We start from the raw sequence: 12,481 nt of genomic DNA, 5'->3' as shown, positions 1-12,481 counted from the left end.
GTCTATAGTCTAGTCCATAGTCTAGTCTATAGTCTAGTCTATAGTCTAGTCTATAGTCTAGTCTATAGTCTAGTCCATAGTCTAGTCTATAGTCTAGTCTATAGTCTAGTCTATAGTCTAGTCTATAGTCTAGTCTATAGTCTAGTCTATAGTCTAGTCTATAGTCTAGTCTATAGTCTAGTCTATAGTCTAGTCTATAGTCTAGTCTATAGTCTAGTCTATAGTCTAGTCTATAGTCTAGTCTATAGTCTAGTCTATAGTCTAGTCTATAGTCTAGTCTATAGTCTAGTCTATAGTCTAGTCTATAGTCTAGTCTATAGTCTAGTCTAGTCTAGTCTATAGTCTAGTCTATAGTCTAGTCTATAGTCTAGTCTATAGTCTAGTCTATAGTCTAGTCTATAGTCTAGTCTATAGTCTAGTCTATAGTCTAGTCTATAGTCTAGTCTATAATCTAGTCTATAATCTAGTCTATAGTCTAGTCTATAGTCTAGTCTATAGTCTAGTCTATAGTCTAGTCTATATCTAGTCTATAATCTAGTCTATAGTCTAGTCTATAGTCTAGTCTATAGTCTAGTCTATAGTCTAGTCTATAGTCTAGTCTATAGTCTAGTCTATAGTCTAGTCTATAGTCTAGTCTATAGTCTAGTCTATAGTCTAGTCTATAGTCTAGTCTATAGTCTAGTCTATAGTCTAGTCTATAGTCTAGTCTATAGTCTAGTCTATAGTCTAGTCTATAGTCTAGTCTATAGTCTAGTCTATAGTCTAGTCTATAGTCTAGTCTATAGTCTAGTCTATAGTCTAGTCTATAGTCTAGTCTATAGTCTAGTCTATAGTCTAGTCTATAGTCTAGTCTATAGTCTAGTCTATAGTCTAGTCTATAGTCTAGTCTATAGTCTAGTCTATAGTCTAGTCTATAGTCTAGTCTATAGTCTATAGTCTAGTCTATAGTCTAGTCTATAGTCTAGTCTATAGTCTAGTCTATAGTCTAGTCTATAGTCTAGACTATAGTCTAGTCTATAGTCTAGTCTATAGTCTAGTCTATAGTCTAGTCTATAGTCTAGTCTATAGTAGTCTATAGTCTAGTATATAGTCTATAGTCTAGTCTATAGTCTAGTCTATAGTCTAGTCTATAGTCTAGTCTATAGTCTAGTCTATAGTCTAGTCTATAGTCTAGTCTATAGTCTAGTCTATAGTCTAGTCTATAGTCTAGTCTATAGTCTAGTCTATAGTCTAGTCTATAGTCTAGTCTATAGTCTAGTCTATAGTCTAGTCTATAGTCTAGTCTATAGTCTAGTCTATAGTCTAGTCTATAGTCTAGTCTATAGTCTAGTCTATAGTCTAGTCTATAGTCTAGTCTATAGTCTAGTCTATAGTCTAGTCTATAGTCTAGTCTATAGTCTAGTCTATAGTCTAGTCTATAGTCTAGTCTATAGTCTAGTCTATAGTCTAGTCTATAGTCTAGTCTATAGTCTAGTCTATAGTCTAGTCTATAGTCTAGTCTATAGTCTAGTCTATAGTCTAGTCTATAGTATAGTCTAGTCTAGTCTATAGTCTAGTCTATAGTCTAGTCTATAGTCTAGTCTATAGTCTAGTTTATAGTCTAGTCTATAGTCTAGTCTATAGTCTAGTCTATAGTCTAGTCTATAGTCTAGTCTATAGTCTATAGTCTAGTCTATAGTCTATAGTCTAGTCTAGTCTATAGTCTAGTCTATAGTCTAGTCTATAGTCTAGTCTATAGTCTAGTCTATAGTCTAGTCTATAGTCTAGTCTATAGTCTAGTCTATAGTCTAGTCTATAGTCTAGTCTATAGTCTAGTCTATAGTCTAGTCTATAGTCTAGTCTATAGTCTAGTCTATAGTCTAGTCTATAGTCTAGTCTATAGTCTAGTCTATAGTCTAGTCTATAGTCTAGTCTATAGTCTAGTCTATAGTCTAGTCTATAGTCTAGTCTATAGTCTAGTCTATAGTCTAGTCTATAGTCTAGTCTATAGTCTAGTCTATAGTCTAGTCTATAGTCTAGTCTATAGTCTAGTATATAGTCTAGTCTATAGTCTAGTCTATAGTCTAGTCTATAGTCTAGTCTATAGTCTAGTCTATAGTCAAGTCTATAGTCTAGTCTATAGTCTAGTCTATAGTCTAGTCTATAGTCTAGTCTATAGTCTAGTCTATCGTCTATAGTCTAGTCTATAGTCTAGTCTATAGTCTAGTCTATAGCCTAGTCTATAGTCTAGTCTATAGTCTAGTCTATAGTCTAGTCTATAGTCTAGTCTATAGTCTAGTCTATAGTTTAGTCTATAGTCTAGTCTATAGTCTAGTCTATAGTCTAGTCTATAGTCTAGTCTATAGTCTAGTCTATAGTCTAGTCTATAGTCTAGTCTATAGTCTAGCCTATAGTCTAGTCTATAGTCTAGTCTATAGTCTAGTCTATAGTCTAGCCTATAGTCTAGTCTATAGTCTAGTCTATAGTCTAGTCTATAGTCTAGTCTATAGTCTAGTCTATAGTCTAGTCTATAGTCTAGTCTATAGTCTAGTCTATAGTCTAGTCTATAGTCTAGTCTATAGTGTAATCTATAGTCTAGTCTACAGTCCAGTCTATAGTCTGGTCTATAGTCTAGTCTATAGTCTAGTCTATAGTCTAGTCTATAGTCTAGTCTATAGTCTAGTCTATAGTCTAGTTTATAGTCTAGTCTATAGTCTAGTCTGTAGTCTAGTCTTTAGTCTAGTCTTTAGTTTAGTCTTTAGTCTAGTCTATAGTCCAGTATATAGTCTAGTCTATTGTTTGGGTCTATAATCCAGTCTATACTCATGACTATAATCATGACTATAATCAACTGTATAGTCTAGCCCAAGGCCGTTGTATTGACTATAGTTTTATCCATAATCTGAACTATAATTCAGAACATAATCTAAACTGTAATTGAGGCCATGGTCTGGACTATAATTCAGGCCTTAGTCATAAATTGTGAGATTCAGTTGAAAGTGTACACGTAGTTCAACTACTAAAATAAAAATCAAGTTATTGGAATTTTTTAATTTATTAGTTAAATTTTAAACAAGTATTAGACTTAAATTAAAACTTCTAAATGTGTTTCAAATCAATGCATTCTTTAAAGGAATGTATAATAAGAGTTCTTAAATAAATCACATTTCGCTCAATAAATCACGAGAAAAATAATGTTTCATTTAAGTATCCTTATTCATTCTTTTTAATACACTCCTCCACTAGACGAGAGCTTGCCGTTTTAATTTGACGACGATTTAAAATCTTCTGATATGATTTCACTTCCTCTATCAAATCATCTTCTTCGTGAATTTTAAAACGCGAATCTTGTATAATTTGTGACTCATTATCCACGCCACTTAGCAATTCATGACAATAGGTGTTTTAAGAATATCTATAGAGTCACGCGACAAATCTGAGCCAAAGGCATTCATTAATAATTTAAGTTTTGATTTCACTATATGCAATAATTGCGACACTAAAAATATATTTATGCAAAAATTTAAACAAATTATTTAATACCATTTAACTTACCATTCTCCTCAAAGGGATCGGGTGCACAGACTTTTGATGTCAACATTTCATATTTTAACAAGGGTAGCTTGAGATATTCCACAGGATATTTAAGTTTTGGTATTCTTCTATGGCCCACGTGTTTCATAATATCATGTAGATTCCACAAAGTATAACGCAATAAAACAAAACAGTCCGAATGCGTTTTAATGTGGGCCAATGTCTTCTCCTGAAAATCATCCTCCAATTTAATGGCTTCTTTCAGTTGTTTGATTTTTTCCAAACGACTTTTGTTTTAAGAAAAGAAGTTGTATTTTACATTAAGAAAATATATATAAAATTAATCGAGCTTACGCGATTCCCTCCTCAGATAAATTATTTACCAGAACCCCATGTAGTACTTCGGCAAATTTTTGTTTCGTTTCCAATACTTCGTGCCCCAGAATATCGTTCTCTATTTTTGAATTCAACTTTGTATTATTATTCATCTGGTATTTGATTCTGTAAATATAACAATTAGTCCAGACTATAGTCATGTCTATATACTAGACTTTAGTCCAGTCTATATACTAAAGTATAGTCCAGACTACAGTGCAGTCTATGTACTAGACTATAGTCCAACTACAGATTAGACAGTAGTCCAGAATATAGCCTAGACTATAGTCTAAGCTATAGACTATATTATAGTCCTAACTATAGACTAGACTATAGTCCAGACTAGACTATACCGAAGTCCAGAATATAGTCGAGTCTTTGGAGTAAAGTATAATTCAGACTACGGACTAGACTATAGTCCATTCTATAGACTAGACTATAATCCAGACTATAGACTAGACTGTAGTCCAGGCTATAGACTATAGTCCAGACTCTTAGACTAGAATATATTCCAGACTCTAGACTAGACTATAGTCCAGACTATAGACTATAGTCTAGTTTATAGTCTGGTCTATAGACTAGGCTAGACTATACTATACTATATATACTATAGTCAAGACTATAGAGTAGATTATAGTCCAGACTATAGTCCATACTATAGACTTGACTATATTCCAGACTCTAAACTAGACTATAGTCTAGACTCTTGACAAGACTATAGTCCAGACTCTTGACTAGACTATAGACTATACTATAGACTAGAACTATAGACTAGACTATAGACTAGACTATAGACTAGACTATAGACTAGACTATAGACTAGACTATAGACTAGACTATAGACTAGACTATAGACTAGACTATGGTCTAGACTATAGACTAGACTATGGACTATACTATAGACTAGACTGTAGACTAGACTAATAGACTAGAATGTAGACTAGACTATAGACTAGACTATAGACTAGACTAGACTAGACTAGACTATAGACTAGACTATAGACTAGACTATAGACTAGACTATGGACTAGACTATAGACTAGACTATAGACTAGACTATAGACTAGACTATAGACTAGACTATAGACTAGACTATAGACTAGACTAGACTAGACTATGGATTAGACTATGAACTAGACTATGGACTAGACTGTAGACTAGACTATAGACTAGACTTTAGACTAGACTTTAGACTAGACTATAGACTAGACTATATAATAGACTTTAGACTAGACTATAGACTAGATTATAGATTAGACTATAGACTAGATTATAGATTAGACTATAGACTAGACTATAGACTAGACTATAGACTAGACTACAGACTAGACTATAGTCAAGACCATAGTCCATACTATAGACTAGACTATAATATAGAATAGACTACAGTTCAGATTATAGACTTGACTATATTCCATACTCTAGACTAGACTATAGTGCAGACTCTTGACTAGACTATAGTCCAGGCTATAGACTAACTATAGCCCAGACTATAGACAAGACTGTACTCCATACTATAGACTAGATCTGGATGCACTTATTACATCATAGACTAGAATAGATTACAGTTCAGATTATACACTTGACTATATTCCATACTCTAGACTAGACTATAGTGCAGACTCTTGACTAGACTATAGTCCAGGCTATAGACTAAAATATAGCCGAGACTATAGACAAGACTGTACTCCAGACTATAAACTAGATCTGGAAGCACTTATTACATCATAAACTAGACTATAGTCCAGACTAAAGATTGCACTATAGTCCAGACTATAGACTCGACTATAGTCCAAAATATATACGAAACCATAGTAGATTATTGACCAGCCTAAAGACTACGCTACTCAATTAATGTCAAAGGGAATTTCTTAATAATAACATGACCAACCTCGGATAAATATCTTCTTCTTGAGAACATAAAGTAGCGATTTTAATCTTCTTAATAACCTCTTCGACTTCTTCAAATTTAGCTTTCAAATCCAGCATACTTCTGGTTTCCCTAACATAACGTCTTACTCTATAAGCAATATCATGATGTTTGGGTTCTCTGTGATGAAGTTTGGTGCTAATTTTACGGAAATTGCTACATTGTTGTATACTCATACGACTACTTTTACGGGCCCTGTCATCTATAATCTGGAAATAACGAAAGATTCTCAATAATTTTCCCATAACATTATTAGAAAATACTATTTTTTTACTCTATATTGTTCTCCCAATTCCTTAAAACGCATTAGAGCGGGAGAACCAATTGTAAAATATGTTTTATAAATTGCGACTGATCCTGAATGTCTCTATCCAGGGAGAGTAATATGGGTTCATAGAAGATTTGATCGTGGCGCAAAATTTGTATAATCCTTTTGTAAGTAGAATTTATAGCCATCACCGCTTTTAAGCGCATTTCCGAGTTACCCAGTTTTTTCTCCAAATCACGGCTGCGTAATTCCTCTTCTAACTTAAATTCATTTTCATAAGTTATACGGTTCTCCATACTTCCTCTTTCCAATAGTTTTTGTTCATAGATATTTTTCAGTTTCTCCAGGCGACATTCCAAACGATCACGTTCTTTGCGCATGACAAATGTTCGCTGATTAATATTTTCTATTGCCAAATGCAAGGGCATTTTCTGATACAAGCGCTGCATATACCGATGATCCTTGAATATATTCCTTATCTTTTGAGGATCTCCCGTCTGTAGTAGTTTTAAATGTGAGCGTCCTTCGCGACATTGTTTCTGCAACATATGATATGTCTTGACCGATGCCTTTTGTTTTACTTTATTTTCCAAACAATGGAATTTCGTATGTTTTTCAACAACGTGCCCATTTTTTCAAATTCCTGTGTCAATGAATCGGGAGTCCAGCGTTCATCAATCATCATATGCTGTTTTACAAAAGCTTACCAAAAAATCCATGATGACCCACCGGTCTTGGGCGTACAGGCTTAAGAGCTAAAACCTGTTTATCTTTTATTTTCATTTTCATATTTTATTGAAATTTTAATTTAAGCTTAAGTCCAAGTCTAAATTTGTTCCACCACAAAATGTTGCCAAAAATCTTCAAATACTTTTTTTATATAAAAAATTGTATAAAAAATATAAAAAATTATAAAAAATACAATAGGATGTGCTTTTATAGAAATTCGATTTCCATCTGAATGAAAAATTTTAAAATTTTAAATTTGATTTGTCAATTTTCCAGGGATTGTAAAAAATTTTAGTTAGAATTGTAGTTTTGGGACTAATGCCTACCAACATACATATGTCCTTGATTTTATTGTAATCGGAAAGAATTATGACTTCTTAAATATGTTCAAAATTCTAAATCCGTTTTTATCTATTCGAAAACTTTGGATTTAAATGTTGGACTATAAAGATCTATTACCTGTCAATCGATATTTGGCAAAACATAGTTTTGTTTTTTAAAAAAAAGTTATTTTATAAAAAATATATTTCTGTATAAAAAATCTTAAAAATATATTTTTATAAAAATCATACAAAATGATTCAATTACTTGCAGCCAATTTCAATTAGTCTTCCTTCTTCGAAAGTTCTTCCACAATCTTGGCACTTTGTAATTTGATCTGTTTACGATTTGGTACATTATGCACAGTTTTAGAATCTTCGAATAAGTCATCATCCGGCAATAGGGGTTTCTGATCCATATCTTCTTGCTGTTCATCAGTTTCTTTACTGGTTAAGAAATTCACATGATACTCTTCCCATAACTCCTCCAGAGTTTGTAAGGGCGGTGCATTAGGTTTGGCGGGGGCAGTCAGTTCACTAAAGGCCTTCATTAAAGTCCGAAGTTTTTTTCTCCACCAAAGTTAATATTAATTTAGCTGAACACAAAACAATTTTAATTTAACAATATGTATTATTATAAAAATTTTTACTCACTATCCTCCTCGAATAATTCGGGAGCACAGGCTCTCATGGTCAACATTTCAAATTTCAACAAAGGCAATTTTAAATATGTATTAGGATATTTAATGTTATAAACTTTAGGTGGTCGATCTACATATCTTAAGATGTCCGATAAATTCCAAAGTGTATATCTTAATATAACAAAAACATCTGCTCGAGTTTTTATGTGGGCCAAAGTTTCTTCTTCCTTAACATCTTCAGCTTTGATTTTTTCCTCCAAAGATTTTATGTACAACAAACGTCTTTAATTATATGTGGTTATAAATTTCAGTTGTTTTCTGGTACCGTATTACTTTAAACTTACTTTTCTTCTTGTTCCGAATAATTATGCAGTAGTACACTCTCCTGTTCCGCTGCCAATTTCTCTTTGAATGTCAAGAACTCATGATGTATTTGTCCTATATCGTTTTGTTTAATCAATTTGAAATTACTTTCGACTTGTGATTGGAATCTGAAATAGATAGAGAAATAAAAGAAATATGTAAGAAAGTTAATAGGTAATGGTTAAGCTATTGGGTTCCTTATGGGGAATCGAGTCGAATATTGTTTTTATTTATTATTCTTCACAAATATTCCAATATTTATGTACATATTAAAACGATTTATTTATAAAAAAATAACAATCTAAGAAAAGCTGTATGTATGTGGGGTCAGATATGGAGTGATACATAAAATTCATCAGACTTATGCCAATCTCTTTTTAATACTCAATAGGACTCGGAAGAATGAAACGTTAGTTAGTTAGTTAGTTAGTTAGTTAGTTAGTTAGTTAGTTCGTTAGTTAGTTAGTAGTTAGTTAGTTAGTAGTTAGTTAGTTAGTTAGTTAGTTAGTAGTTAGTTAGTTAGTTAGTTAGTTAGTAGTTAGTTAGTTAGTTAGTTAGTTAGTTATAGTTAGTTAGTTAGTTAGTTAGTTAGTTAGTTAGTTAGTTAGTTAGTTAGTTAGTTAGTTAGTTAGTTAGTAGTTAGTTAGTTAGTAGTAGTTAGTTAGTTAGTTAGTTAGTTAGTTAGTTAGTTAGTTAGTTAGTTAGTTAGTTAGTTAGTTAGTTAGTTAGTTAGTTAGTTAGTTAGTTAGGTAGTTAGGTAGTTAGGTAGTTAGTTAGTTAGTAGTTAGTTAGTTAGTTAGTAGTTAGTTAGTAGTAGTTAGTTAGTTAGTTAGTTAGTTAGTTAGTTAGTAGTTAGTTAGTTAGTTAGTTAGTTAGTTAGTTAGTTAGTTAGTTAGTTAGTTAGTTAGTTAGTTAGTTAGTAGTTAGTTAGTTAGTTAGTTAGTAGTTAGTTAGTTAGTTAGTTAGTTAGTAGTAGTTCGTTAGTTAGTTAGTTAGTTAGTTAGTAGTTAGTTAGTTAGTTAGTTAGTTAGTTAGTTAGTTAGTTAGTTAGTTAGTAGTTAGTTAGTTAGTTAGTTAGTTAGTTAGTTAGTTAGTTAGTTTAGTTAGTTAGTTAGTAGTTAGTTAGTTAGTTAGTTAGTTAGTTAGTTAGTTAGTTAGTTAGTTAGTTAGTTAGTTAGTTAGTTAGTTAGTTAGTTAGTTAGTTAGTTAGTTAGTTAGTTAGTTAGTTAGTTAGTTAGTTAGTTAGTTAGTTAGTTAGTAGTAGTTAGTTAGTTAGTTAGTTAGTTAGTTAGTTAGTTAGTTAGTTAGTTAGTTAGTTAGTTAGTTAGTTAGTTAGTTAGTTAGTTAGTTAGTTAGTTAGTTAGTTAGTTAGTTAGTTAGTTAGTAGTTAGTTAGTTAGTAGTTAGTTAGTAGTTAGTTAGTTAGTTAGTTAGTTAGTTAGTTAGTTAGTTAGTTAGTTAGTTAGTTAGTTAGTTAGTTAGTTAGTTAGTTAGTTAGTTAGTTAGTTAGTTAGTTAGTTAGTTAGTTAGTAGTTAGTTAGTTAGTTAGTTAGTTAGTTAGTTAGTTAGTTAGTTAGTTAGTTAGTTAGTTAGTTAGTTAGTTAGTTAGTTAGTTAGTTAGTTAGTTAGTTAGTTAGTTAGTTAGTTAGTTAGTTAGTTAGTTAGTTAGTTAGTTAGTTAGTTAGTTAGTTAGTAGTTAGTTAGTTAGTTAGTTAGTTAGTTAGTTAGTAGTTAGTTAGTTAGTTAGTTAGTTAGTTAGTTAGTTAGTAGTAGTTAGTTAGTAGTTAGTTAGTTAGTTAGTTAGTTAGTTAGTTAGTTAGTAGTTAGTTAGTTAGTTAGTTAGTTAGTTAGTTAGTTAGTTAGTTAGTTAGTTAGTTAGTTAGTTAGTTAGTAGTAGTAGTTAGTTAGTTAGTTAGTTAGTTAGTTAGTTAGTTAGTTAGTTAGTTAGTTAGTTAGTTAGTTAGTTAGTTAGTTAGTTAGTTAGTTAGTTAGTTAGTTAGTTAGTTAGTTAGTTAGTTAGTTAGTAGTTAGTTAGTTAGTTAGTAGTTAGTTAGTAGTTAGTTAGTTAGTTAGTTAGTTAGTTAGTTAGTTAGTAGTTAGTTAGTTAGTTAGTTAGTTAGTTAGTTAGTGTAGTTAGTTAGTTAGTTAGTTAGTTAGTTAGTTAGTTAGTTAGTTAGTTAGTTAGTAGTTAGTTAGTTAGTAGTTAGTTAGTTAGTTAGTTAGTTAGTTAGTTAGTTAGTTAGTTAGTTAGTTAGTTAGTAGTTAGTTAGTTAGTTAGTTAGTTAGTTAGTTAGTTAGTTAGTTAGTTAGTTAGTTAGTTAGTTAGTTAGTTAGTTAGTAGTTAGTTAGTAGTTAGTTAGTTAGTTAGTTAGTAGTTAGTTAGTTAGTTAGTTAGTTAGTTAGTTAGTTAGTAGTTAGTTAGTTAGTTAGTTAGTTAGTTAGTAGTTAGTTAGTTAGTTAGTTAGTTAGTTAGTAGTAGTTAGTTAGTTAGTTAGTTAGTTAGTTAGTTAGTTAGTTAGTTAGTTAGTAGTTAGTTAGTTAGTGCATAGACCAACCCATAGATTTAGTGTTGGCTCCAAAATGCTTTCACAGAACCGGTTCTCAAGTTCACAATTTCGACCCAAAATTACAGATATCAACGTATACTACACTATTGTCCAGCGTTCTAGAACTAGTTACGGAACTAATGGGTATTATTTATTCATCCCTTATCAAACAATTAGAGATTTATTCATTTCAAATTCGCAATTTCATTAAATTTTCATTCCCAATTAAAATTAAATGGACGCGACTGACAAATCTATTTTTCATTAAATATTTACCTCGGGAAAATTTCTCTGGCCTTTGAGCACAAGGTTGCCATTTTAATTTGTTTTATCACCGATTCGATATCCTCCAATTGATTTTTTAATTTCAACATACTTTTCGTTTCACGAGTATAACGTTTGCTAACATTTACCACCAGATCAGCGGCTTTCGAGGTTTTTGCTTGAACTTGTTTCGGTGCAATTTTTTTGAAACCCGCAACAGTTTGAATTTTCTGTTGGGCGCTCTTGCGGGATTTTTCTTCCAAAAGCTGGGGGAAAGAAAAACAGTTTAGAAATTTATTTGCTATTCTAAAGAACTCTAGTCCCGATTCCTTGAGATAAAGACTAAAGTTTCTAAACTCACCCTATACTCTTCATTTAATTTCTTGAATTGAGCTATCGCCGGTATGCCCAAATACAAAATATGTTTTATAAAATTCGCCTGATCATCTATATCCTTGGAAAGTGATCTTAAGATAGGTTCATAGAATATACCATCATGCCTCAAAACTTGTATGACCTTACGATATGTAGCATTTATAGTCTTAATGGCCTTTAAACGTATATTGGAATTTTCCACTTTCTTTTGAAATTCACGCAATTTGATTTCCTCTTCCAAAATAAATTCATTTTCATATTTAATACGATTCTCGATATTCGCTCTTTCTACTAATTTTACTTCGTAATCATGTTTCAATTGCTGCAAACGATGTTCTAAACGATCACGTTCCTTACGCATGACAAACGTACGCTGATTAATATTATCGACCACTAAATTGACGGGCATTTTTTGATATAAACGTTGCATGTCCTTGTGATTGATCAAATAATTGCGTATGGCCACCACATTGTTGCCATACAAAATGTTTTGCAATTTGGTGCGTCCATTACGACATTGGGTGCGTAAGTTACGGGCGGATTTATGCAGTTGTTTGCGATAGGCTTTATTTTCCAAACTCTTGAAGAGCAAACGTTTACCTGTAAATATAAAAAGAATTTCAAATTAATATTTTATTTATTTGTTAGGTTATCTCACTTAATAAATTCGCCATTCCATGAAATTCATCGATTAAAGCTCCCGTTGACCATCTTTCATCTATAACCATATGTTGATTTACAAAAGTTGAACCAAATAGACCATGGTGCCGTATAGCAGTAGGATGTACTGGTCTTGGTGCCAATAAGTCTTTGGTTTGCTGTTCTTTCATATTGAAATGTTCGATATTTTAAATCCTTTTTTTAAGTTATTTAAAGTTTAGAAAAATAATGTTCTGAAAAATAAATTATTGATTGATTGTTAAACAAAAGTTTTTTGAATTACAGTGTAGTAAAGTTCAAATATTTTACTACAGAATGATCAATAAAAGTGGGAATAATTTTATTTCCGTTGTAACCGATCCTTAAAGCGAAATTCCATGATCTAACAATGGGTCAATTCACAATATTCCTGAACCTCTGGCAGAGCAGTTTATATATCAAGTTTAATTTCTGAAAATAGACGGAGGATCACTAATTGGCATTTCATAACGAGTTGCA

The 12,481-nt window shown here is 31.5% G+C and overlaps 2 protein-coding genes across 3 annotated transcripts; both read right to left on the bottom strand.

Annotated features, from left to right (window-relative positions):
* Window positions 1-3,025: 3,025 nt before the first annotated feature.
* LOC119615604 lies at window positions 3,026-7,045 on the bottom strand. Its single transcript, XM_037971612.1, has 5 exons — window positions 6,093-7,045; window positions 5,780-6,027; window positions 3,868-4,014; window positions 3,535-3,800; window positions 3,026-3,478 (listed from the first exon to the last, which is right to left on the bottom strand). The coding sequence occupies exons 1-5, from the start codon at window positions 6,123-6,125 to the stop codon at window positions 3,360-3,362; spliced, it is 813 nt and encodes a 270-aa protein (XP_037827540.1). The 5' UTR covers window positions 6,126-7,045; the 3' UTR covers window positions 3,026-3,359.
* Window positions 7,046-7,322: 277 nt separating this feature from the next.
* LOC119615603 lies at window positions 7,323-12,233 on the bottom strand. Of its 2 annotated transcripts, none has more exons than XM_037971611.1 (6): window positions 11,982-12,233; window positions 11,310-11,923; window positions 10,961-11,214; window positions 8,121-8,267; window positions 7,786-8,058; window positions 7,323-7,705 (listed from the first exon to the last, which is right to left on the bottom strand). In XM_037971611.1, the coding sequence occupies exons 1-6, from the start codon at window positions 12,151-12,153 to the stop codon at window positions 7,420-7,422; spliced, it is 1,746 nt and encodes a 581-aa protein (XP_037827539.1). In that variant the 5' UTR covers window positions 12,154-12,233; the 3' UTR covers window positions 7,323-7,419. The 2 variants fall into 2 exon arrangements, with proteins under 2 accessions (XP_037827539.1, XP_037827538.1); XM_037971610.1 differs by having other exon boundaries at window positions 7,323-7,731; window positions 7,790-8,058.
* Between the last annotated feature and the right edge of the window lie 248 nt (window positions 12,234-12,481).

This window comes from Lucilia sericata, unplaced genomic scaffold, assembly GCF_015586225.1.
Source record: "Lucilia sericata isolate MDLA Ls3-8-SP2 unplaced genomic scaffold, ASM1558622v1 Contig006193F_arrow, whole genome shotgun sequence".
In the NCBI taxonomy this organism is placed as follows: Eukaryota; Metazoa; Arthropoda; class Insecta; order Diptera; family Calliphoridae; genus Lucilia; species Lucilia sericata.
Note: the sequence above shows the minus strand (reverse complement) of the source record. Positions and strands in the feature narration are given on the sequence as shown.

Bases quoted from the DNA above. Each gene is read 5' to 3' on its own strand.
- LOC119615604 (XM_037971612.1), bottom strand. From the start codon at position 6,125: ATGCGTTTTAAGGAATTGGGAGAACAATATAGA. The intron at 6,028-6,092 runs GTAAAAAAATAG...CGTTATTTCCAG, and splicing joins AATTGGGAGAACAATATAGA to ATTATAGATGACAGGGCCCG. The intron at 3,479-3,534 runs GTAAGTTAAATG...ATATATTTTTAG, and splicing joins CGATCCCTTTGAGGAGAATG to TGTCGCAATTATTGCATATA.
- LOC119615603 (XM_037971611.1), bottom strand. From the start codon at position 12,153: ATGAAAGAACAGCAAACCAAAGACTTATTGGCACCAAGACCAGTACAT. The intron at 11,924-11,981 runs GTGAGATAACCT...TTATATTTACAG, and splicing joins TGGAATGGCGAATTTATTAA to GTAAACGTTTGCTCTTCAAG. The intron at 7,706-7,785 runs GTAAAAATTTTT...ACTTTGGTGGAG, and splicing joins TTATTCGAGGAGGATAGTGA to AAAAAAACTTCGGACTTTAA.